Source organism: Cervus canadensis, chromosome 3 (assembly GCF_019320065.1).
Source record: "Cervus canadensis isolate Bull #8, Minnesota chromosome 3, ASM1932006v1, whole genome shotgun sequence".
Classification (NCBI taxonomy): domain Eukaryota; kingdom Metazoa; phylum Chordata; class Mammalia; order Artiodactyla; family Cervidae; genus Cervus; species Cervus canadensis.
The window spans coordinates 73036013-73061935 of NC_057388.1; the positions used below are offsets into that span (position 1 = coordinate 73036013).

The 25923-nt window shown below is 42.8% G+C and overlaps 1 protein-coding gene across 1 annotated transcript; it reads right to left on the minus strand.

The window, feature by feature from the left end:
- Nucleotides 1–1279: 1279 nt before the first annotated feature.
- BLVRA (biliverdin reductase A) lies at nucleotides 1280–25703 on the minus strand. The gene is made up of 7 exons (XM_043462339.1): nucleotides 25642–25703; nucleotides 20711–20833; nucleotides 17643–17762; nucleotides 14286–14383; nucleotides 8959–9066; nucleotides 6584–6755; nucleotides 1280–1640 (listed from the first exon to the last, which is right to left on the minus strand). The coding sequence occupies exons 1-7, from the start codon at nucleotides 25701–25703 to the stop codon at nucleotides 1382–1384; spliced, it is 942 nt and encodes a 313-aa protein (XP_043318274.1). The 3' UTR covers nucleotides 1280–1381.
- Between the last annotated feature and the right edge of the window lie 220 nt (nucleotides 25704–25923).

Genomic DNA, 25923 nt, shown 5'->3' on the forward strand with positions numbered 1-25923 from the left:
GCCTCCATCTCACAGATTCCAAAATAGTTAAATCTCACAAAGGCAAGTAGGGAGCAGGAACAAACCGAGAGAGACATTGACAGAAGCAAGACGCTAACACCAGCTTAGAAGATGCAACAGGGCCACCAGTGAAACGAAAGAGCAGCTTCCTGGGACTCCACTCTGCCTCAAGGTCAGCAGACAGAACTGGACGTGAGTCCAGAGGAGCCAAGGGCTGCAGCTACAAACACGTGTGGCTCCCCTGGCCACCTCCTCCTGGGTCTCCATTCTCCTCTCCAGGCAGCCTTCCTAGTTCTCTACCTAAACCAGAAACCTAACCATGCACACCCTCGCCCTCCTGCTTTAAGTAACACCTTTTGGTGCCTCTGCACAGCCCAATAACTCCCCAGCCCTTCACCTGGTCTACAGGGCCCTCACCATCAGATCTGCCTCCCTGGGACTCCCACTTTCAGACCCAATGCCCCAGGGCACTGGCCAGGCTGCTCCTCACTCCTTTCTGTTCACCCTGCTCCCAGCCAGCATTGCCCTCCTCTGACCTTCATACGGCTGACCTCTTCATCATCAGGACCTGGTATGGACATCTTCCCCGAACCCTTCTCCAGATGGCCAGGAGCACTCTGGACCACCTGCAATGACCAGTTTATGTGACCTGTTTCCCTCTGGACATTGAGTTTTTGAAGGCAATGGCTACATCTTACTCATTTTTAGGATCCCCAGCACTAGGCATGACCATCCAGTTTGGCAGGGCAGGGGTGGGGGGTATATGGGTGGAAAGAAGGCTTTCCTGGTGGCTCAGATGGTAAAGAATCTGCCTGCAATGAGGGAGACCTGGGTTTGATCCCTGGGTCAGGAAGATCCCCTGGAGGAGAGCATGGCAACCCACTCCAGTTATCTTGCCTGGAAAATTCCATGAATAGAGGAGCCTAATGGGCTACAGTCTATGGGGTCTCAAAGAGTCAGACACAACTGAGTGACTGACTTTTCCAAGGCAGGGAAGAGGGTTCAAGGCACTGTTTCTTGGTGATTTAGGGTGTGAGTGGGGTTTAAAGGCTGGTTCTGCTGTTTACTATCTGGATGACTTCAAATAAGGTTTTCGAAGATACTGAGGAAAACATATCTGGTCACACTCATCTGGCAGGGCCATTGGGAAGCGTGAGTGAAACCAGGCATCTTAAAGCATTTAGCGCCGCTCAACCAAAGTTAGCTGTTGGTTTCTTTCACTCCCACAGGGGCCCCCACTGGAGGCCCCAACATAGCTGGTGACAATAAGCAAATCCTGTTTACCCAAGACACATTTAATGGTAAGAATAGAGATAAAGGTCAGCTCTCGATAAAGATCAGGCTCCGGCTTTGCTGAGCAGAGCAGCACTGCCCCTTCGCCTCACTGCTTCGAGCAGCAGTGTTTCTGGATCTCTCCTGCAAGCCACAGGCAGTGCAGGATGCGTTTCTTCTCGGCAGCCAGCTCCTCTTCCGAGAACTGGCCCAGGAGTTTCTGGACAAATATATTCTGATCTTTCAGGAAAATATTCTTATTGATGCCTACGTTGGGCATATTCTCCAGGGACCCAGACCTGAAATGGAAGCTTAAACGTCTGTTTCGCTTTAGGCCGGGTGCTTTCTCTTCAATCCAGGTCAGCGGGCTGCGGAGGCAGGAGGCACAGTGTTAATTTCACTGAGGGGACCTGAGCACCCCCTGCTAGATCCTCATCGTGAGCCCATCTCTCCTGCAGCTGCTGCATCCCGACCTCCACCAGCCTCCCACAGGTGACTGTTGGCAACTGACCAATGGTCCTTTTATTCAGTTTTGCCACCAGGCAGGGGAATCTGTGCAATGATTTTGGTGTGAATATCAGTTCATTATTTAGGACTTTCTACCCTGAGCCCTAGAGGGATTGGAGGCAGGAGGAGAAGGGGACGACAGAGGATGAGATGGCTGGATGGCCATCACTGACTCGATGGGCATGAGTTTGAGTAAACTCCGGGAGTTGGTGATGGACAGGGAGGCCTGGTGTGCTGCGATTCATGGGATTGCAAAGAGTCGGACATGACTGAGCGACTGAACTGAACTGAACTGAACCCTGAGCCCTGAGGATGCAGACCTGAGATTCTGGAGCAAACTGTTGTTTCCAAGTATATGTGCATTTTTATGGGAAAGAATTCTTAGAGTGCTCTCATCCCATTTTCAAAGAGATCTGTGATCCCCCGCACATGCCAGAAAAGACTAGACACTCCCTGCCTGCTCTCAAAGTATCTGCTTCCATTTCACATGTGCCCCCCAGGTCAAGGCCAAGGTCAGCACTCACAAAAATCTCCAGTCCTGATGGGACAGGCCCCACTTCCCTAAAGTTTCTCCTTTCTCTGGGTTTATCTTTTCTGTTTTTAAAGTAGATAATAACTGTTTTACCTGCTTAATCAGAAACAGAGAAGCCTAATTAGGCCTTTGATCTAAAGAAGCTTCACTGAATAATATGACAGCAAAAATACAAAATCTGCTTTAAAAAGTATTCTAAAAGCAATACAGCATTGATTTAAAGACTTTTACAATGGAAAAAGAAAAAAATCCATAATTCTTTCACCTAAATAAAAACCTCTTCAGTTTGAGACAGTCCTTTCAAGCATTTGTCTATATGTATGTGGCATATTAACCCTAAGGTATAACTAATTTTTGACTATGTTTATTTAAAAATATCATCCTACAGATACTGCTTATGATGATTACTTTTGTCTGCACATCATGGACAACTGATTATATAATTCATTTACTATTATTGCCAAATATTCAAGCTCTTTCCAATTTTAATTTAATATGGATAGCCTGCATTCAAACTCTTCACACATATATGCATAATACAGTTTTCCTTCCTTCTTCTGGGAACAAAGTTTCAGGAAGTCTGAAGAGGACTTGCTCTGGCTACTTCTCTTTGCCTTCCCGCCCTTACTTCTCCTACAGGGCTGAGTCAGGGTCAAGGACAAGGCAATCTGGTTGGACGGCTGTGATATGAACTGGAAAGGGTTAATCCTGAGCAGGCACCAGGGTCTTGTCTCCCATTACCATTCCTCGGATTCCTTCCCCCTTCCCCGCAGGCTGTAGTCAGGCAGGCCCAGGATGGGCAGTTTAGACCAGTGTTGCTAATGGACAAAGCAGAACTACCTTTTGTTCTCTGCCTCTAGAGGGATGGCACATAATAAAGCTAAATATATAGGTATGGGGGCACTTCCCTGGTGGCCCAGCTTGGTTAAGACTCTGTACTTCCAATGCAGGGGGCACGGGTTCGACCCCTGGTTGGGAAATTCAGGGAACTAAAATTCTACATGCTGTGTGGCATGGCCAAAAAACAAAAACAAAACCAAAAAAAACATGTAAGGTGTGAGGTTGCAAGAAAGGGGCCCAAACTGATCACTTAAGATTGTTTTGAGGGCTGCAGGAAGCTCAGGGTAAAGGAACCCTCAGCTTACCGAGACCTACGCTAGAGAGTGAGTAAAATGTTTAAGAGAAAAAGATGTGAAGTACATAAAGGGGGAAGCATGCCAACACCCACACACACAGGGAAACATCAAGAGAGATGTGAACAGAGAAACTTCCTCCTTTTGTGGTCCCATCTGCTCAAAACTTGGTATGCTGTTTCCTGTTCATATGTATATATATATATGTTTGGCTGCACCATGCAGCATATGGATCTTAGTTCCCTGACCAGGGCTTGAACCTCCGCCCCCTGCATTGGAAGTGGGGAGTCTTAACCGTGGGGGAGTCTCCCTGTTCACATATTTAAGTGAGGACATCAGTTGTTAGGACTTTACTGTCAGAGTGAAGCTAAAGGTGGCCCCGGGTCCACCCATGTTCTGGGCTTGGACAGCTCTTAGCTCCAGGCATCCCAACCCAAACCACAAGCTTGGACTCAGACAGCTCCTCTGGTCCTCTCTGGAAACCTCCACTTACAAATATCTGCATTCACCAGCCTAAGCTCTGACCACCTGCAAAAATGCTTCTTACTTCTCACCTTCCATAGGAAGGTGTACACCCACAGCCATATTCCTCTAGTCAGCATGTGTCTCAAGCACAGCAGAGGTGGCAATTTCTAACACTGTTCTTCTAACTTCTGATAAGACGAGAGGGTGGGGGATGCACCTGGCTCTGGTCCCAGCCCTACCAACCAGCTTCAACAAGAGGACGGAAATGTGCACCTCTTGTATATAGGACTGGGTTGAAAAAGTGTTTGAATGCTTATTTTTACAAAGTTTGAAAACTGCTAGTAAAATGGAAAGAACACAGGCTTGGAAGTGAGTTGCACTGGGTTTTCCTGGATGATCTGGGGCCTGAGGCGAACGATACCTACCTCACTGATAGGTAAGGATGAGGGAAAGACAAGGCCTGATGTGTTCTCAATGGTATTGCTTTCTCGTGCCCTTCCTCTGCATTGTGGAGGAGAAGGCGTGATCACTGGGGGACTGCAGACAGGCTGCTTGAGCATGATTCTCACATAACCATTTATTAGCTGTGTGCCCTTGGTGAGTTTCTTAACCTCTCTGAGCCTCGGGTGATCATAATTACCAGGTGATCATAATAGTGCCCATTCCAACAGTTGGTATAAAGATTATATGAGAAAATTCTTGTAAAAGCGCTAGGCCCTGGCACATTGGCGAGAACTCAGTGAACGTCAGCAAATACTAGCACTTTGTACAACAGGGCTTCAGGCAACGGTCCCGGTCTCACTGGTCCTTTCACTGTGACCTTTTGAGGCCATGCCTCCCCACCTCCTCATCCCCTGCTGCGGTTCTGCTCTGTTCCACTATGTTGTTGGAAGGCGGCTCTAACTTAAGGAATTGTGTCTGCAAACAACTCACAGAGGCTCCTAATGTTTTAAAAAGACTTGTTATGAAGCTTCTTATCTTGAAGGGCATTTGCTGGCGAAAGAGTTGCATTTCAAACCAGATGGGACCCATCATGATGTTGGTTTCCCAAATGGACCAAGAGGACTTGGTTTCGAAAAACAACACATCAAGGATATTCAAGTAAAATGTGCAAACATTTAGTGATTATTTCTGGCATTGCGTTTTCTGTCATTTATGGACTGACGGCTGTTTATGGAAGATGCTGGGAATCAAAGAGTATCACTACTACCCAACTGGAAGAATTATCAGGGTGTGTAATAAACCAGGATCAAATGGAGGCTTTAGCAATGGAGCAACCAACAGACACCACCTCAGTATGACCTTATATTCAACCTGAACATCTTTGTACTATTTTAGTCTCTTAAACATTTTTAAATGAAAAAAAAAAAAAAAGACGGTATGGAAAATAAAGAATCAGTATTTGGGGAACATCACAACAGTATGATGTGATAAAGCTGATAAAGAGCTGGGCATGATACAGGCAAGCTGAGTACAGTGTTAATGGCAAGATCTAGGTGGTAGCTGTACAGATGCTCACTGCAGAGTTCTTTCAACTTCACCAGTGCTACTCAGCCATTAAAAAGAATTCATTTGAATCAGTTCTAATGAGATGGATGAAACTGGAGCCCATTATACAGAGTGAAGTAAAGCCAGAAAGATAAACACCAATATGGTATACTAACGCATATATATGGAATTTAAAAAGATGGTAACGATAACCCTATATGCAAAACAGAAAGAGACACAGATGCACAGAACAGACTTTTGGACTCTGTGGGAGAAGGCGAGGGTGGGATGTTCTGAGAGAACAGTATTGAAACAAGTATACTATCAAGGGTGAAACAGATCGCCAGCCCAGGTTGGATGCATGAGACAAGTGCTCAGGGCTGGTGCACTGGGAAGACCCAGAGGGATGAGGTGGGGAGGGAGGCGGGAGGGGGGATCGGGATGGGGAACACATGTAAATCCATGGCTGATTCATGTCAATGTAAGGCAAAAACCACTACAATATTGTAAAGTAATTAGCCTCCAACTAATAAAAATAAATGGAAAAAAAAAAAACTTCACCAATGCCTGCAACTTTCACAATAAAATGTTGGAATGAATGCAGGTCACAGATGTAACTGGACTTTTGCTCCTGTATCTGATATTGCTTACTGTGTGGCTTAGATATTGCTATCTGTGTATTGTGTCTGAGTCGCTCAGTCATGTCTGACTCTTTGCAACCCCAGGGACTATAGCCCACCAGGCTCCTCTGTCGCATGAAATTCTCCAGGCGAGAATACTGGAGTGGGTTACCATTTCCTTCTCCAGGGCTCCCATAGGGAAAATTAGAATTAGATGCCGCAATTCCAAGGGAGCTCCCTGGGGCATCTTCATTATTAGAGTGTTCCTCCTTTGTAAAGCGCTTCTGACTGCCAGATTATTTAATTGTGAGCCATTTGGGGGCTCTTCTGATCTAAATATATCTAACATATCAGATCTGTATGCTTCTCTTAACCTTATGGGACAACTAGGAGGATGGTGTGAAGAAACATAAGCGAAATTTCAGCACCTGTCCCACTGCAGAAGCAGATGGCTCTTCTGGAGTCGGGGGTGGGGGTCCAGGTCCCTGGGTCTCCCCAAATTCTCCCTCATGAACCCATAAGGATGTCCTTATATTGCCCCCTCCTCACAGCTTTTCCCGACCTACCTTTTGTTCTCTGTCTCCAAGCACACGGTCATCTTCATATATTGGTCTTCCTTTCGCTCTTCCAAAGTGGCAGACACGAGAGAAAGCTCCCCGAAGAGGGAGACCAGCCAGGTCAGGCGAGAGATGCCACTGAATGCAGGGAAGCCAAACCGCTCTTCTTCCAATGGGGCAGCTGTGGGGAATCACAGACAAGGCGGGGGTTGGAGGGGAAAGGCTGACAACTAGGGGTGACAGGGAGCCAGCAGATGTGGCTGGGGATCAGGACACACAACCTGGCCTCATGGCGGGGGTACCCGAGATGATTCTCATGGAAACTTTCAGAAAAATGTCTCCCTTTGCTCCTGCTTTTGAAATTCAGTTTGTTGGTAAAATAAAATATTTCATTGGAAATTGCAGGTTATCTGGTCCACAGGGAAAGAAAAATGTTTCAGTCTTCTAACGTGTATATATCGTGTGTGTATGTGTGTGTGTATATATATATATACACAAATATATATATGGTATGCACATATACATATATATTCCCTTAGTAACTTGAAGTAAAAGAAGAATTAACATATTTTAGTCCTGCAAGCCTATATTCCTATAAATATATAACTGTGTAAATTATAAGAGGGCGAAGGAATCATGATAGCTGTGAAGAAAACAGTAATACCTATAGACTACACCAATATCAAGAAAATTGATACAGTGGTGTTTTCTTAGACTTCAATATCTATCATCTCAGGTACAACAGTACATTCTGAAGAGGATCTGGGTGAGAAACCTGGTCAAGATGCTGCTCCCCTCTGTTCCCAGTCTAAATTTTAAACATAACTTGAATTTATAAGATTTCATATCTGTTTCACTGATCTTTAAACCACAGATTTTTTTTGTAACTTGATACTGACTTAAAACAACTCATAATTATGAGTGTGTTCTAAAGAAAATCACAAGCAAATCAAAAAAAAAGGTAAATAATAGCAAACCAAGACTGTAAGTTTCATAGACAACATGCTTTGAAATCACTAGGACCTAAGTGTCACACTTACACAGGAAACGCAGCTCCCTCTGGGCTGGTTCCCGTCTGCTCCTGCTCTTTGCAGAGGACTGAGCAGCCGTCACAAATCTGAGCCCCAGAGTCATAAATGTTGGGTCAACTTTGTGAAGGTACCCACCTCTGAGCTTCCTTAAAAAAAAATCTGTATGACAGGGGTAATGAATACCCACTTTATGGGATTATCCTATGACTTAACATGAAATAATGCGTGTCACATACTTAGCACAATTCCTTGTGCAGATTAATGGTTATTATTATTTGTTGCCACAACGCTCATTAGGTGGTCATTTTAAAGGATGAAGATGGATCACAGCCTTAGAGAATGAACTTCTACAGTGGGGAAGAGAGCAGGGATGAGACAGTTAGGGAGTTTGGGATCGACATGTACACGTTGCTATATTTAAAATGAATAACCAACAAAGTCCTACTGTAAGCGCAGGGAACTCTGCTCAATGTTATGGCAGCCTGGATGGGAAGGGAGTTTGGGCGAGAATGGAAACATGTATCTGTATGACTAAGTCCCTCTGCTGTCCACCTGGAACTATCACACATTGTTTAATGGCTATACTCTGATATAAAATAAAGAGTTTAAAACATACAAAAAGGAATACAATAAAGGATGAAGATGGATTCTGAAATGAGATTCCACTGTATTTTCTGGAAATTCGTGAAGAGATGAATGATCTTCCCACTTGACAATGTCAGACTTTCCTTCCTGTAATGCAAGTCCTTGGGAAAGGTAGCCCAGATGCTTTAGGGTGCAGAGCTGGAGGCTCTAGCTTGTTCATTTCCTACTGCTAATGGAGGTGCTCCCAGAAAGACCAACATAAATGGCTGAATATATAGTAGATCGGATATTTTGGCTGCAGCTAATGCTCTGATAACTTGTTGGTGGAAGGAAGGGGCTATGCATATTCTATTTGCTGCATAGAGAAGTATAAAAATATTCTCTTCTCCAAGGAACCTTTTTCTCAGTCCTTTTTCAAAGAGAGCTTTCACTTTTAACCTGTGGAATATAATCTCCAATTTGTCAGGATTTCATGAGAGAAGCTTCTGCTTAATCAACTGGGCCAAAAGTATAAATGCACTTCAGACTTCTAACACATATTTTACCCAAGGCCTACCAAGCAATCAAATCTCATTTGAGGAAAGAAGCAAAATAGATACTTTTATTGTCTGTGGCTATTTGGGAAAATTAAATCGGCCCGCAGAGACTCTTTGGTAGAAATGAATCCAAGTTCACATCCCAGAGAGCTAGGAAAGAACTCAGCCTCCCCACCTCACCCCACCCCGCCTTACCAGTTACACATGACCTGTGATCCCACCAAGGACTGACCTGTGAAGAGGAGAGACCCTTTCAGCAGGTCCTTCCCCACCACTTCTTTCTTCAAGAATGCAAACTCCTCCATCAAGAGTTCAACATGCTCCTCATGCAAGACTTTCCCTGTCATGACAAGGATGGAGTGAAAAAGGCAGTTATCATCAACTGTGTTATTTGTAAGATACACACATGAAATTATTACAGAATCAGTTGGGCAATTTACTCTTATATGATTCAAGAAAAAATAGTTCTCTGTACTGTATTATATTTACTACTTTTCTGTAAGTCTGTTATTATTTCAAATTAATAATCTTCAACAAAACAAATAGTTATAGCAACAAAAATATGACAGCAAGCCAGAAACAATCATGGATTATGAAATAAGAACTTCTTAGGAGAAAATGAAAGGGCAGCTTGCAATTAATGGACCTGAAGTCTCAACTCATTCATTTTCTCACACATATTTCAGCAGCTTTCTAAAATAACTAGTAATTTATGAAATTCTCAAGAACCATTTTGGCCTCATCTTTCAAAATAGGGTGTTTTGTCTATCTTAGAAATAATAAGTGTTTTGAAATTCGGGAGGAAAATGAGAAGTAAAAATACCATGATCCTATTTACCAGAAAGAACCACTACTAAGATATTGGTTTATTTCCCTTTTGTCATTCTGCTGTGAATTATTTTTCATGATTGTGATCATACGGTAGAAACAAAATTATTTTTAAAGTATAAATGTAAATTCACGTCATTGTAGAAAATTGAGAAAATGTGAAAGAGCATAAAGAAAAAAATGAAACCACTCAGAATGCTACCAGTTCATCACTGTTGCCATTTTGTTTCCTTTGCTTTTTTCCCCCTCCGGTATATGTGACATGATGTGATGTTGACACTGATATTTAAGCAATACAGGAAAGGTCTCAGATCCCAGCTGAGGGATAATCGGAAAGGAAGTTTGGTAGTAGACAATCAATGTCACCGTGGGTATAAATGACTGACAGGACATGGGCACTGGGGAACTTTCTGGAATAATAAAAATGTTATGTATCTTGACTGGAGTAATCATTACATGGGTATATACTCTGTCCAAACTCATTCAACTCTGCACTTAAAATCTCTGAATTTATCACAAGGAAATTCTATCTCAAATTACAAAAACTCAGATAATCAGATGAACACCAGAATTATTATTTAATTTCTTCAGTGGTTTTGGTGTTAGCCTGTTCAGAGCTATTTTTGTAGAAGAAATAAAACGTACTTCTCAGAAATTCTTGTGTCATAGGGTTCGTGATTTGTAACTAGTTTAACCACCGACACAAGTGCTAGAAAAGCTTATCTCACTTGTTGCTTAAATAAGTCAGACTTGGCAAGCTATCCCATCTGATTGGTGGGGTAACAGATGGGGCTAGAGATTCATTTTATGTGTGCCCATGAAAACAAAAATATGATTTTCCATTCTATTTGTGATATTTAAAATGCAAAGAGTACCCTTAACCAAGTAGTCGTCAACTATATGATACCCAATGCTGAAACTATTTTCTATGGCGTCCTGGGTAAATATGTTGGAACAGTTACGATTCTTAGAAAACTCTTTATTGTATGAAGGTGAGATCTCCATCTCTATAATTCTACCCCCTACCAGCAGAAGCAATATAACATAAATTTATTTTCTTTTTCTATGGAGAGCTTTTAATATATCTTAATTTTTCTCTCCTTTACATTAAATATTTAAATTTCTCTAGTGATTTGTCCAAATTAAGTGTAACTTTTTAAAATTTGTTTTTGTTTTGGGGGGCTACACTGTATATACAATTTAGTACCTTAACAATTTTTAAAAATGTGTTATTTCATATTATTAAAACAAATTATGCTCATTATAGGAAACATGAAAAATAAAGAAAAATAGAAAGTAAATAAAATAATCCAAAATACCACTACCAAGAAATAACCACTATTAAAACAAATTGTCCACACATCTATATTTGTTTTAAAGTGAAACTACATGTAGTTCTATAACCTGTTTTGTATTTAGTCATGTATCATGTACCTTTTTTATGACAGTAAGAATCTATGACTTTTAAAGCCTGAATAGTATTCATCAGATGAAAATATCATAATTAACCATTCTCTTTTGAATACTGAATTTGTGTGCCAATTTTTGCTCTTAAAATGTTGGCATGAACACTTCTGTACAAAATAATTTTTTAATGTATTTCTGTAAAATTAGGTTTACAAAAGATCTGCGCTTTTTAGTATTCTTTGATACGTATTTTGACTTGCCCAAATTGTTAAACTAATGATGTTGCATTTGGGGCTTTCAATTATTGTGCATCAAAATTCCACTTGAGGTTAAATCCTCTCTTCAATTTTGATTGCTCTGATTCTTCTAAATTTATTTAGCTTTTTAAAAAATTGTAGTAAAACACATAATATAAAATTTACATATTAACCATTTTTCAGTATACAGTCCAGTAGTATTAACTATAAGGACACTGTTGTACAAAAGATCTTTAGAACTTTTTCACTTTGCGAAACTGAAATTTTGTACCTAACTAAAATAACTCCCTCTATTCCTCCACACCAAGCAGCCATCCTTCTATTTTCTGATTCTACGAATTTCACTATTCTAGATACTTCATATAATCTCTTTGTGACTAGCTTATGTTACTTACCATAATATTCTTAAGATTCTTCCATGTTGTAGCTTGTGACAAGATTCACTTCTTTTTTTTTTCCACTTTTTTTTTCTTATTTTTCACTTCTTTCTTAAGGCTGACTAATATTCCACTGTATATATTCACCACATTTTCTTTATTCATTCATTCATCAATGGACATCTGAGTTGTTTCCACTTCTTGGTTATTGTGAATAATGTGCTATGAACCAGAATGTGCAAATATCTCTTCCAAATCCTTTAAAGTCTTTTCAGTAAATACCCAGAACTGGGATTGCTGGATCATATGGTAATTCTATTTATAAATTTTTCAGAAACCTCCATACAGTTTTCCAGAGTGGTTGAACCATATTATATTCCTACCAATAGGGCACAAGGGCTCTAATTAATTTCTCCACACTCTAACCAGCATTTGTTGTTTTGTTTTGTTTTTTGGTTTTGTTTTGGCCATACTGTATGGCATATGGGATCTTAGTTCCCTTGCCAGGGACCAAACCTGTGCCCCTTGCATAGAAGCTTGGAATCTTAATTACTGGACCAAATGGGAAGTCCCAGTTTCGTTTTGTGTTTTTTTTAATAGTGGCTAATTTCATGGGTTTGAGGAGATATTTCAATGCGGTTTTGATTTGCATTCCTTTAATCATTAGTGATGTGTGCTCAGTTGCTCAGTCGTGTCTGACTCTCTGTGGCCCCATGGACTGTAGCCCACCAGGCTCCCCTGTCCATGGAATTTTCCAGGCAAGAATACTGGAGCGAGTTGCCATTTCCTTCTCCAGGAGATCTTCCCGACCCAGGGATCGAACTCGCATCTTGCGTCTCCTGCACTGGCAGGTGGATTCTTTACCAGCTGCCACGTAAGTTTCTGTACCAATTACGGTTTCCCTGGACCCAACGGTCTTACAAACAGCAACATTAGCTCAAAGAACTGTGGACATCACGAAATATGGTTCTTTTAGACTTGAGAAAAACACGCCCTTCAATAGTGCCTCAATACCCTATAATCTCTAATTTGAGTAAGGGAAAAATTCAGGCTGCTCTCAGAAGCACTTGGAAATGAGATCCAATTCAGACTGATGGCCCCTCAGTTTCCTCCAGTGACCCTATACTGAACAAGAAAATTGAAAATTCCCTGTACATCTATGCCTTTCTCTAGTGTGAATTCTCCAGTGTTCAAACAGATTTGCTCGTAAAATATTTCCCACATTTAGTGTACTCTTGAGGCCTTTCTCCAGTGTGATAATCATTAGTGACAATGAGCATCTTTTTGTATGCTTGTTTTGACCATTTGTAAATCTTCTTTGGAGAAGTACCTATTCAGGTTCTTTGTGCATTTTAAAATCAGGTTTTTTATTGTTGCTGTTGAGTGTTAAGAGCTTTTTATATAATCTGGATATTAACCCTTATCAGCTACCTGATTTGCAAATACATTCTCCCATTCTGTAGGTTGCCTTGCCACTCTGTTGATTGTCTCCTTTGTTGTGTAGAAGCTTTTTTTAGTTTAGTGCAAAATCCCATGTCTACTTTTGCTTTTGTACTTTGGGTGTCACATCCAGAAAAAAATCACTGCCATGGCCAATGTCCAGAAGCTTTTCCCTACATTTTCTTCCAGGAGTTTTATAGTTTTACATCTTAAATTTAGGGCTGTATGAGTTAAAAAGGTATAAGGTAAAGGTACAACTCATTCTTTTGCATGTGGCTATCCATCTCTCCCAACACTTTCTGTTAAAGAGACTGTCCATTCCCCCATTGTGTGATCTCAAAGACCCTTGTCAAAGATCACTTGACCATCTATATACACAACGGTTTGTTTCTGGACTCTCTATTCTATTCCATTGGACTATATGTCTTTTAAAAAATATTTCTTTATATTTGACTGCATCAGGTCTTAGTGGTGGCATGTAGGCTTCTCTCTAGTTGTGGTGTTCAGCAAGGCTCAGAGGGAAAAATGGGGACTTCAGAGCCCAAAAGGATTGAAATAAAATCTCCACCTCTCATTTAGTGGTCATATTACTAGCTTTGTGACCTGGTACAAAACTTTTTTTAGAAGTATAGTAGGTGTACAATATTTTATAAGTTACAGGCATACAATTTTTGAAGGTTATGCTCCATTTCTGGTAGAAAAACTTTTGACTTCTCTGAGCCATGGATTCCTATACATAAGCTAGAGAAAATACCTACCTCCAAGGATTTCTAAGAGAACTAAGCAAAATAACATATGCTTAGAAGAGTTTCCAAGTTCCCAGTATTAATAAATGGTGCTCCTCTTGAGAAACAACAAAAACTATAAACTGTGCACATCAATCAATTACCCTACTAGGCATTTTTCCATTAGCAATACAAGTATCACATGAATAAAAGCAAGATAATATAATATTAGCATAAGTGGAAGCTAATTAATATTTTTCATTAGAGTAAAAGAAGCTGGTAAGTCTTGAACAAAAGCCTGCAAATTCCCACCCATCCCTCTGTCCTGTTGTTCCTCCACAAACACACCCCCACCCCGGCTCTTTATGTGCCTACAGTACGGGGGCTGGGCTGGGGACCCATAGGACCAGTAACATATCTGACACAGGGTTGTTTATAAGGCATAAAGATGGTACCACAGAAGTCTTAGAGGCAGGAATTCTTAGTAAGAGGGTGTGTGCTCCAGATGCACAGAGCATACATCACCTTTCTGCTCGGCCAACTCCCACAGGTCCTTAGCTGCCACCCAAGACAGTGTCATGGGGTATTCCACAAGGACATGCTTTCCAGCATTCAGGAATTGCCTTTGGGAAAAAGGGATAAATACAGATAAAATGCACTTCAATTAAGTTTTGTTTAAGTACCCTGCATGACAGACTGTGAAAAATGCACACAAGTCTTCGTGCAAATGTCATGACAGAATGCAGATGAGAGTCAGGGCCAGGGGATGGGGAGGACGAACTGCATCTCATGCTATTTTCTACTAAGCAGTAAGAGAAAGGTTTTCTAGTTATGTGCTCACTTGAACATTCACCCATTCATCCAATGACATATCCAACCAGGTACTATTTACCAGTTATTCTGGAGGAGAAATACAGCCATGTCAACAGGTAAATTGTCTATTACCACAGTCAGTTCCCAATTCTGGGAGTTGGTGATGGCCAGGGAGGCCTGGTGTGCTGCAGTCCTTGGGCAGTGACTGAAAGTCACTCAGTCATGTCTGACTCTTTGCAACCCCATGGACTGTAGCATGCCAGGCCTCCCTGTCCATCACCAATTCCTGGAGCTTACTCAAACTCAAGTTCATCAAGTCGGTGATGACATCCAACCATCTCATCTTCTGTCTTTGCCGTCTCCTCCTGCCTTCAATCTTTCCCAGCATCAGGGTTTTTTCCAATAAGTCAGTTCTTTGCATCAGGTGGCCAAAGTATTGGAGTTTCAGTTTCACCATCAGTCCTTTCAATGAATATTCAGGACTGACTTCCTTGAGGATGAACTGATTGGGTCTCCTTGCAGTCCAAGGGACTCTCAAGAGTCTTCTCCAACAACACAGTTCAAAAGCATCAATTCTTCGGCATTCAGCTTTCTTTATCGTCCAACTCTCACATCCATACACGACTACTGGAAAAACCATAGCTTTGACTAGATGGACCTTTGTTGGCACAGTAATGTCTCTGCTTTTTAATATGCTGTCTAGGTTAGTTATAACTTTTCTTCCAAGGAGCATGCGTCTTTTAATTTCATGGCTGCAGTCACTGTCTGCAGTGATTTTGGAGCCCCCCAAAAATAAAGTCTGTTACTGTTTCCACTGTTTCCCCATCTATTTGCCATGAAGTAATGGGACCAGATGCCATGATCTTAGTTTTCTGAATGTTGAGCTTTAAGCCAACTTTTTCACTCTCCTCTTATATTTTCATCAAGAGGCTCTTTAGTTCTTCTTCGCTTTCTGCCACAACGGTGGTGTCATCTGCATGAGGTTATTGATATTTCTTCTAGCAATCTTGATTCCAGCTTGTGCTTCATCCAGTCCAGCATTTCTCATGATGAACTCTGCATTAAAGTTAAATAAGCAGGGTGACATTATACAGCCTTGATGTACTCCTTCCCCGATTTGGAACCAGTCTGTTGTTCCATGTCCAGTTCTAACTGTTGCTTCTTGACCGGCATACAGATTTCTCAGGAGGTAGGTCAGGTGGTCTGGTATTCCCATCTCAATAAGAATTTCCCACAGTTTGCTGTGATCCACATAGTCAAAGGCTTTGGCGTAGTCAATAAAGCAGAAGTAGATGTTTTTCTGGAACTTTCTTGCTTTTTTGATGATCCAACGGATATTGGCAATTTGATCTCTGGTTCCTCTGCCTTTTCTACATCCAGCTTGAACGTCTGGAAATTCACAGTTCACATACTGTTGAAGCCTGGCTTGGAGAATTTTGAGCATTACTTTACTAGCTTGTGAGATGAGCGCAATTGTGTGGTAGTCTGAACATTCTTTGGCATTGCCTTTCTTTGGGGTTGGAATGAAAACTCACCTTTTCTAGTCCTGTGGCTACTGCTGAGTTTTCCAAATTTGCTGGCATATTGAGTGCAGCACTTTCACGGCATCATGTTTTAGGATTTAAAATAGCTCAACTGGAATTCTGTCACCTCTACTAGCTCCATTACCACATGAGAGCTATAAATAAAGACTACAAAACTATGGCAGCCAGCTCTGTCTGAGGCAATTGGAAAACGTTTCACTAAGGCTCTGAACTGCATCTTGAAGTGTAAACAGGCATTTTCCAGGTGCCAGGGGATGAGGGTGTTTCACGATGAGCAGCATAGGCAGGGGCTTGGGCATTTATGGGGCTTTGTCCATTGAGACATGGTGTGAATTTCAGCATTTCTGTGTGGCAGGGGAGGGGAGGGAGAGAGAAACGAAGTCCTAAGAGGAGCTGGGAGTCGGATGTAAAGGAAGGACCCAGAGTGCTATGCTCAGAAGTCTGGCTTTTATGCTTCAGATATTCTAGGAGACAAACATCGATAAGTATGGGAATTATATGATAACTTCATTCAGGTCTTCTCTGGTGCCAAAAAGGGGATCCACGATCCACATAAAGGTGCTTCTGTCCACATTTAGAGTGAGTGTGATAAAGAGAGAGCAGCTGACTTCTGGGCAACCACACTGTGGAAGTAGCTGTAGTTTAATGTCAGGACCTAAACAGAAAGCTGAGCTCCAGGGGCAGGTGGCACCCCTTGTCAGCTGCCAGGTCTTCCATGGGGCTCTTCCTTCCAGGCTCCATTCCACCAAATGCCTGGAGAGCTCTAGGTTTTGCATTCAAAGGTGGAGCAGGGGGTAGGGTATGTGTGGGGGAAACATTTCATTTCTCTCTATGAATATAATGCGACCTCCCCAATCTTAGGCCACCACTATTTCCTTAATCATCTCATGGCAAAAAACACTTCCTATTAAAGAAGTCCTAGAGGTATTCTCAGAGAGATTTCACGTTGTTTAAAGTGCAAAGGATAAAATGTTGGAAGCTGAAAGAATATGGCATTTCTCCAAGACACAAAAAAGACACTGGCTCCATATCCTAAGTTATACGCTGAAAAGAAAGCAAATGTTGGTCGCTCAGTCGTGTCTGACTCTGTGGCCGGTGGACTATAGCCTGCCAGGCTCCTCTGTCCATGGAATTCTCCAGGCCAGAATACTGGAGTCGGTACCCTTTCCCTTCTCCAGGAGATCTTCCCAACCCAGGGATCGAACCCAGGTCTCCCACATTGTAGGCAGGTTCTAAGAAGGCAGGCACTAGTCAAACTACTCTCAATAAATTTTTTACAATGAAATAAAGCACTTTAATTCTTAATGTGTCTAATGTTTTAAATTATGGTGAACTAAATATTAGTTCTACTATATTTTTCATGTCCTTATATCTTTATAACCCATAGTGAGAGTTAACATTTTGATAACCATTTTTTAAAGTCCTGGATCCATCCCACTGATTATTAAGATCCCTGTGTAAGATGTCAGCCCAGGTATTTTCACTGTCCTGTACTACTGTGCAAGGTGAGGACTTGAACACCCACCTGATGTAGTCCTCGTGGCTGGAGCTCTCACTGCAGATAAAAGCAACCTCGACCTCTTGACTGGAAAGAGCATCTTCCAGAGAAATTTGTGGCACCTCATCAATGCTCCCCAGCTCTCGTCTGTTTGAGAAGGACAGACAAGTGGAACTCAAAGCAGGCAGAACATCGGCTGACAATAAATGAGCGCCATCCTGCTCCCCAGCTCCCAACAGTGTCCTGGTGATCAGTTTTTGGAAATGAAGAAAGCAGTTTCTCCCATCTCATTTCCAGGGCACTTCCAGCACAGAGTAACAGACAGAACCTCCAGCACAGAGTAAGGAATCGGGGAACTGGCATTGAGTCCTGCTACCCCTGTTAACAGCCTGTACAACGTGGGAGCCTCTGAATTTATGTCATCTCTAAAATAAAAAGAACAGATCTCCTGTTATCTCATAAGAAGTAATCTCTATGGTCACTGCCAGCTCCAAGCACTTGGCCAGACACTAGGACTACCAAACCTAATCCAGATCCAAGACTCTAACACCTCTGAGGGGCACAGTGCTATGGGGCTTTGAGCTCCTCCACGGACATCACGGCCTTGTGTCCGTCAAGCAGAAGGCGGGCGTTACTGCCTCCTTTATAGCCGAGCTGACAAAGCCCAGAGAGGCAGGGCCTCCACAGCTCACTGGTAGTAGGGGAAGGACAGGAGCCTGAGCCTTCTGACTCCCACACAGTGAGAAGGACCCCTGCTTTAGAACAGCTGAGAGTCCTGGCTGCCCTGGGGCTGAGGCTGGAGCAGAGCAGCAATCCTCCAACAAAGGTTGTCACAGAGGAAACGGGGCAGCTGGCAGGAGGCTTGGGGCAGCGCAGAGCCCCTTTGAGTGGCAGCAGCCAGAGGGCAGCTGGGGGAGTTTGGCTGCTGAAGAACATCCTGGTAGGTTCTTTCCTGTGGGGGCCACCCATCTGCACTGCTTGGTCTGACCAATGCCTCCCGCTTGCCTCCCTGTGCCTTCCCAGTAGGGAAGATGTGGTGAAGAGGAAAAGTTAAAATTTTACATAACCTCCTGCTCGTTCTGCCCCTGTAACTCAGCTTGCTCCTTGCAAAGTCTGGATCACATAGGTCATGTAGTCTCAGAAAGACAACACCAGGAACTGGAGCTTATCTCACTCACCCTTGTCCTGCTCTTTGCAATTGCCCAACCCTGCCAACCTGCTTAATCATGCCTGTCCATGTAAAGGTCTGGCATCCCCCTCCCCATCTTGACTGCTGTTCCCGTGCTAATGAAACCCCTTAAACCAGCCTAGTAGCAGCTAGAGTTGCCCACTATAGTCTGTCTATAAAAACTCTGTAACCCCTTTGCTCGGAGCTCAGAGCGTTAACTCCTCTGGGCCCACCGGCATAATAAACTTGAGTTCTCCAATTCTCCAAGTGTGGTGCTGGGTTTCTCGATTACTGGATTCTGCAACAGTGGGGCATGAACTAAAGTCTTCAGCTTCTAGCAAGCTCAGTCTGATAGAGGGAGGAAGAGACTACATAACCACAACACAAGACCAACAGGAGGTGGGGTCTTCCCTGGTGGTTCAGTGGTTAAAACTCTGTGCTTCCAATGCAGGGGGCACGGGTTTGATGCCTGGTTGGGGAACTAAGATCCCACACGCCATGCAGCATGGCCAAATAAAAATAACCGGAGGGATGCTGTGCTGGGGTACAAGTGGGAGATTCCAGGAAGGCAAGGAACACCTAGTTCAGGGTTTCAGAAGAGGGTTCCTGGGGAGGTGACAGGTCTCAGCAGGTAGGTTGTGAGGAACAGAGCATGTGGCAAGGGAACAGTGTGGTAACAGCAGGGGGCTGGTAAAGCGAGAGGAAGGGAGGGTGAACTGGCCATCCTATGGGACCTGGGTAGGTTAGGCATAGCACCAGCTGGCAGAGGAAGGTTGATGGGGAAGCAGAAGCCCCCCTTCATTCCGGAGCCCTTGTACATGAGACCCCAGACGCAGGCAGGGGAGCAGGGGGAGGAACAGTACTGCTAATCGTGATATCAAGTCTCCCATCTGTCCTGCTCCCTCAGAATCCTCCTGGGATGGGAAGACTGACCAAGGGCAGGTTGCCAGCACTTCTGGGTTGCCTCTGTGCCCCCAAATTCACTTTAAGTCCTTAAGGAAGGGCTAGGTTCTAAGACAGACAAACGGGAAGAAAGCAGGTCCCATAAATTAAAATATGAAAGAACCTCTACATGGACCATCATGATGGTTACTTACGCTTGTCTAAGTACTGACATTTAGGTGATTTCTCTAAAGCACTAAGAAGCAGAGACCTGCCTGACTTGCTCTCTGCCCCAATGCCTGGGCTGATACAGGGCCCACCTCCGGTTCTCAATGACTGCTGATAACTGACGTTACACAGTGTGAGTTTTGTAAGTAGTGTGTGTGGAAGTGGTGGGGGTCAAGGAGGAGCTAAGGGTGAGTAAGGGGAGAAGAAAAGCAGTGAAAGTTAGGTTTTGGCTGAGTTACAGGAGATAAATGATAATCTTTAAAAGCGGGGTTCAGAATTATAGGGGAAATGAATACATGGTGCTTAAAAGCCGGGCTTTGGAATCAGATAGATGTGCGCTATTGTTCAGTTCTTCGATTTTTCCAGCTGTGTGACATCAGGCAAATTACTTAACCTCTCTGTGGTTCAGCTTCTGTATCTGTCAAGTAGGTTGATATTGGCATTGAGGTCAAATAACTGGTCAGGCTTACAAAGCCCAGGGCCCTGGGAAGGCTGGCATGGTTAACTGATGGAACACACCTCAAGCCTTCTTTCAGGCCAACCCACGTGTGTTCACTGTGCCCCTCCTGTCTCCGTCAGGCCCGGTGCTCACCTCCCCCACCTCAGCCTTTGCAGTCCCCTATAGGATGACTCACTGCACATCCCAGTTGCAGGGCCAGCACTCTATAGCTCCCAGACCTGTCTGAGATCTTGTGGGGCTGACCCTGCACAGTTCCCTGGAATGACCCCTGAGCTGGCTTGCTCTCTCTGGGGTCTGGAGAACCCTAATCCATTGCACCCAGCTCCCGGGGAATTACAGGGCATAAAGCAAAGCCACCTGGACACGAAGCCAATCAGGTTCAGGAACGCCGAGGAAGCATGTGGATTCCGAAGGTCCCGGATCCGAACGGAGCCGGCTCTCCACTTCACATGTAAGGAGCTTGAAAGTTGCCGCTCTACCCTGACAAATAAACAGCTAAACAGCCTGAAAAACTAACTCACTCCTCTAGAATCCTTAAGAGAGGTGAGAACATGAGGCAAACTGCTGCCCCCACGACTGGAGAAAACAGAGGGACTAATGCAGAGAATAACTTGGCGGAGAAGAGACTCAAGAGTGGAAACCACAGCAGGAACCAGTAGGAAAGCCTGAACTGTGACAGATGAGTGACCGGGGGCTCAGTGTGGGCAACTCTGAGACCTAAAAATTCCAGAGGGACCCAGTCACAGGAAGACCCTCTCAATTTCGTGACATTTACCTCCAGGAGCTTGACCAGCTTCTCACAGTAAATACTGGAGACATTTCCTCTCAGGTTTCCAACAAGACTGGGTAAAAGCATCACTCTTGAAATATACCAGGGCTTAGTACTTCCTAAGGAGACTGCCCTCACAGGAAACTAGTTAACCAGACCCTAACCTGCTGGGGTATTATTAGACCCTAACTGATTGCAGGGTAGGGAAAAACAGTTGACCCTTGAACAACACGGGTTTGAACAGTGCTTGTATGTAGACTTTTTTCAATACTAAATTATCACTGTACTAGATAATCTGGTTGAATCTGTGGATGCAGAATTCTGGATATGGAGGAATTATGTGTATGGAGGGTGGACTATGAGCTATAGGCAGATTTTCAACTATACAGACAGTCAGCATCTCTAACCCTGGTACTGTTCAAGGGTCAACTGTACAAAACTCCAGGCTACTCTAGAATTCCATTTGGGAGAAGGGGAACACCCAACTCTAGCCCACTCTAGCCATATTCCCCTACCTAAGAGGGGAAGAAAAATAAACTGAAAAATACTTCTATGGTTCACAGTGCAGAGCCACAGGCTCACCAGAAGACTGAGACTTGATCATGGGGCTGTAGAATGTGTCCCCTCCCCTACACCTCCCCACCATGCGAGGCCCACTTAAAGCAGTTCCTTTCATATGATACATCATGTCTGGAGACCAAGAAAAAATGACAAGCCATAACAAGACAAAAAACACAATCTGAAGAAAGACAGAAGCATCAAAACCAGACATAACAGGAGTGTTGAAATTACTGAGACTGGGAATTTAAAACAACTGTGATTACTATGATAAGGATCTAATGGATAAAATAGAAAACATCTAAGAACAGATGGGCAATGTAAGAAATTGAGAGAAATCCTGCCAAAGAATAAAAAAGAAATGCTAGAGATCAAACACAATGTAACAAAAATGAAGAATGCCTTTTATGGGCTTATTAGTAGACTAGACACGGCACCAGAAAGAATCCCTAAAACTGATGATATCTCAATAGTAACCCCCCAAAACTTGAAAAGCAAAGAGAACAGAGACTTAAAAAAGAAGAGAATGTCCAAGGACTGTGGGTCAACTACAAATGGTGTTAACACACATGCCATGAAAATGCCAGAAAGAGAAGGAAGAGAGAAAAGAACTCAGGATATATCTGAAATAATAATGACTAAGAATCTCCTTAAACTAATGTCAGACACCAAACCACAGATCTAGGAAGTTCAGAGAACACCAAACAGGATAAATGCCCTGCCCCAAAAAATGAGGTTTAGGCATATCATTTTAAAATTACAGAAAAGCAAAGATAAAGGAAAAAAGTCCTGAAAGAAGCCAGAGGGAAAAAAAAAACCTTGCCTACAGAACAAAGATAAAAATTATATCCAACTTCTCCTCAACAACCACACAAGCAAGGAGAGTGGAGTGAAAGATTTCATGCATCAAGAAGAAAAAACTTACCAACCTAGAAATCTGTACCCTGTGAAGTTACCCTTCCAAAGTGAAGAAGAAATAAAGACTTTCTCAGACAAATGAAAATTTGAGGGAATTTGTTGTAGTAGACCTACCTTGCAAGAAATATTAAAAGAATTTCTTTAGAGAGAAGAAAAATATTACAGGTGAGAAACTCAGATCTACCTAAAGAAAGGAAGATGGATTAAATGAAGGTAAAATACAAACCTTACTTTTCTTATTGTTAATTGATCTAGATAAAATAATAACAGCAACAAAGTACTGAATTATTTATGCTTATGTATATATTTATGTAAATGCGTATACATAAGTGAAATGAAAGACAGCACTGATCCACAGGACAAGAAGAAGGGACAGGATTATTGTTATTTTACAGTACTCACACTACCTGTGAAGTGGTACAGTTATTATTTGAAAGTGGATTTGAATTAGTTGTAAATGTATATCGCACGCTCTGGCACAACCAACAAAAAAGTTTAAAAAATGAAGTATAACCAATATGCTAAGAAAAAAGAGAATATGGAGCCATATAAAATACTCAGTTTAAATCACAAAAGGCAGAAGAAGAGTGGAAGACAAAAATAGGACCAAAGAACAAAGTCAATGAATAGAAAACAATAACAAATATTAATCCACCTATATCAGTAATCACTTTGAATGTTAAAGGTCTAAATGCATCAATTAAAAGATAAAGACTGTTGGAGGGGACCAAAAATCAAGACTCAACTCTATGTTGCCTATAAGAATCCACTTTAAATATAAAGACACATATGGATTAAAAGTAAATGGATGGAGACAAATATACCATGCTAACATTATAAACAAAAGAAAGCAGGAGTATCTATGTTAATTGCAAGAAGGGCATTCCATAACAAGGTCCAATATGTGTGCACCTAACAACAGGGTACCAAACTACATTAGATAAAATCTGAAAGAACTGTGGAGAGAAACAGATGAATCCAAAGTCACAGCTGCATCACACTCCCACACCCCTCTAACAGAAATGGACAGATTGAACGGGCAGAAAAATCAGGAAGGACACATTCGCACTCAACACTACCCATCAACTGGACAAAACTGACATCGGGAGTCTGCTTTGCCCACCAGCAGTAGGATGCATTCTCCTCGAGCATACACGAAACATTCACCAAGACAGACCACATTCTGGGTTATAAAATACACTCCGCAAGTTTAAAAAAACATAGATCATACAGTGTCTGATCTGAGACCACAATGGAATTAAACTAGAAATCAGTAACAGAACAATAACTGGAAAATCTCCAAATATAAGGAGACTAAACCTTGTGGCTCAGTTGTTAAAGAATCTGCCTGCAATGCGGGAGACCTGGGTTCGATCCCTGGGTTGGGAAGATCCCCTGGAGAAGGGAAAGGCTGCCCACTCCAGTATTCTGGTGTGGAGAATCCCATGGACTGTATAGTCCATGCGGTCACAAAGAGTGGGACAATGCTAAAAAAAAAAAACAAGTCAAAGAGATGGCTAAACTCTTCTGCAATTTAGTAGCTAAAACTTTCAGGGTGAGAACCTGCAGAAAGCAGAGAAAATGGGAGGAAAGAGTAGAAAGGGGAATGTGTATGTAGATTATGAGGAGGCTGAAGTATGGAGAGAAAGGAGATGGTGAGATATGCCCAGCGGAGGGGTGGGCAACAGGTTTCTAGAATGTCTAAAATTCCATTTCAGTTGTCTCACTATGCCCTGCTGTCCTGAACTTCTGATAAAATGCACTATATATCCAGCCCTGTAGAGGTGCCATTTTAACGAACAAAGGAACAGGAATAGCTTCAAGACAGCAGAACAGGGACAGACAGAACAGCAAAGTGACTCAAAAACTTAATTGGGGACCAACTTATCGTCACAAAGTGAGCCTGCTCTCCCTGTCTTGGATGCAGAGAAGCTAAGTGTTTGGAGCTAGAGATTAGATGATGGGATTCTGAGATTAAGAACACATGCTCTGCCAACTCAGAAAGAAAAATTTTGTTTTGAGATAAGGAGGGTAGAAGAAAGTGTAAAATCACCATGGAACTTCAAGGTGGGAGGTATGAGGGCAAGTGCTGGGTTCCCACTCGAGGAACGGGCATGATGATTGCAAACAATCAGGAAGGACAATCTAATGTTTTTCACTCATTTACAAGAATCAGTAAGTTTGACCTCACATTGGCTGGCATGGGAAAACAGCCATGTTCATATGTTGCGGGAGGATGAGGAGAACAGGCAACTTTTACGGAGAGCAGCTTGGAAATATTTAACATGCAAATATTCTTTGTTGGGGATGGGGGGGAATTCATTTTCAAAGCACATACACAAATGAAATGACTCAGGTTTACTGCAGCCTTGCTCGTAACAGCAAAAGACTGAATATAAAGTACATGTTGTTAATAGCAGGCTGGATAGATAATTATGGAATACTTTGCAAATGGAATGCTACATAACTGTAAAAAAAGAACAAGGAAGTTTTTTATGTATTGGAATGGACTGATCTCCAAGATACAGTGTTGGGTGAGAAAAGAAAAATACAGACCAGTGTAAGATGTGTGCTCTAGTTTATGTTAAAAAACAAAAAAAAAGGAGGGCGGGGCAATGGCTGAAGGAAAAAAAATAGTTGTATATGTTTTGACTCTCTCTGGAAGGACAGACAAGAAACCAGCAAGGGTGGCTGCCTTGGAGCATGAGAACAGAGTATCTGGGAGAGAAGAGGACTTCTCAGGATAAAGTTTTTGTGTGTGTTTGTATGAAATTCTTTAAAATTTTGAATCATGTGAATGTATGTTATCCAAAATACAAACACTTAAGATAGATATAAAAATCTGAGGAATGCTCTGAGTAGACGAGAACGCTACAGTTTGTACAGAGTTGGGCTTACACCCTGCTCCCTTCCTGGGCCCCACTACAGAGCTGGGTGTCCTCTGCTGTCTGCCCTCCAGGACACTTTGCTCCTGATGGTGCCCACTGCCCCCAAATCAGCCGACACTCCACAACTCCAAGCTGCGTCTGCTCTCCCCACTCACCCTTCCAGCTCAGCTGTAATCTGGGTTTCTCTACCAAACCTCTCTGCCTCATTACAGGTCATCTCAGATCTTCGCCAAATTCAAGGGCTTTCCCTAGGCTGCATTCTCGTGAGCCTCACTCCTGTTTGATACTTGAGGGGGCCTTCTTAAAATTCACTCCTTCCCTGTCTTCCCTCACCTCCCAGCAAGATTTCCTTTTCACCCTTCACCGCTTTCCCTCTTCATCCTGCACCCTGGTGGTGCACATTCCCCCATGCTCAATCCTGTCCCCCTGGTCTTCTC

Coding starts and splice junctions, on each gene's coding strand:
- BLVRA (XM_043462339.1), bottom strand. CDS start 25,703: ATGACCTGTAATGAGGCAGAGAGGTTTGGTAGAGAAACCCAGATTACA. Junction 9,067..14,285: donor GGAGTTGGCCGAGCAGAAAG/GTGATGTATGCT, acceptor TTGTCATGACAG/GGAAAGTCTTGCATGAGGAG. Junction 6,756..8,958: donor AGGGTCTCTCCTCTTCACAG/GTCAGTCCTTGG, acceptor GATTCCCCACAG/CTGCCCCATTGGAAGAAGAG.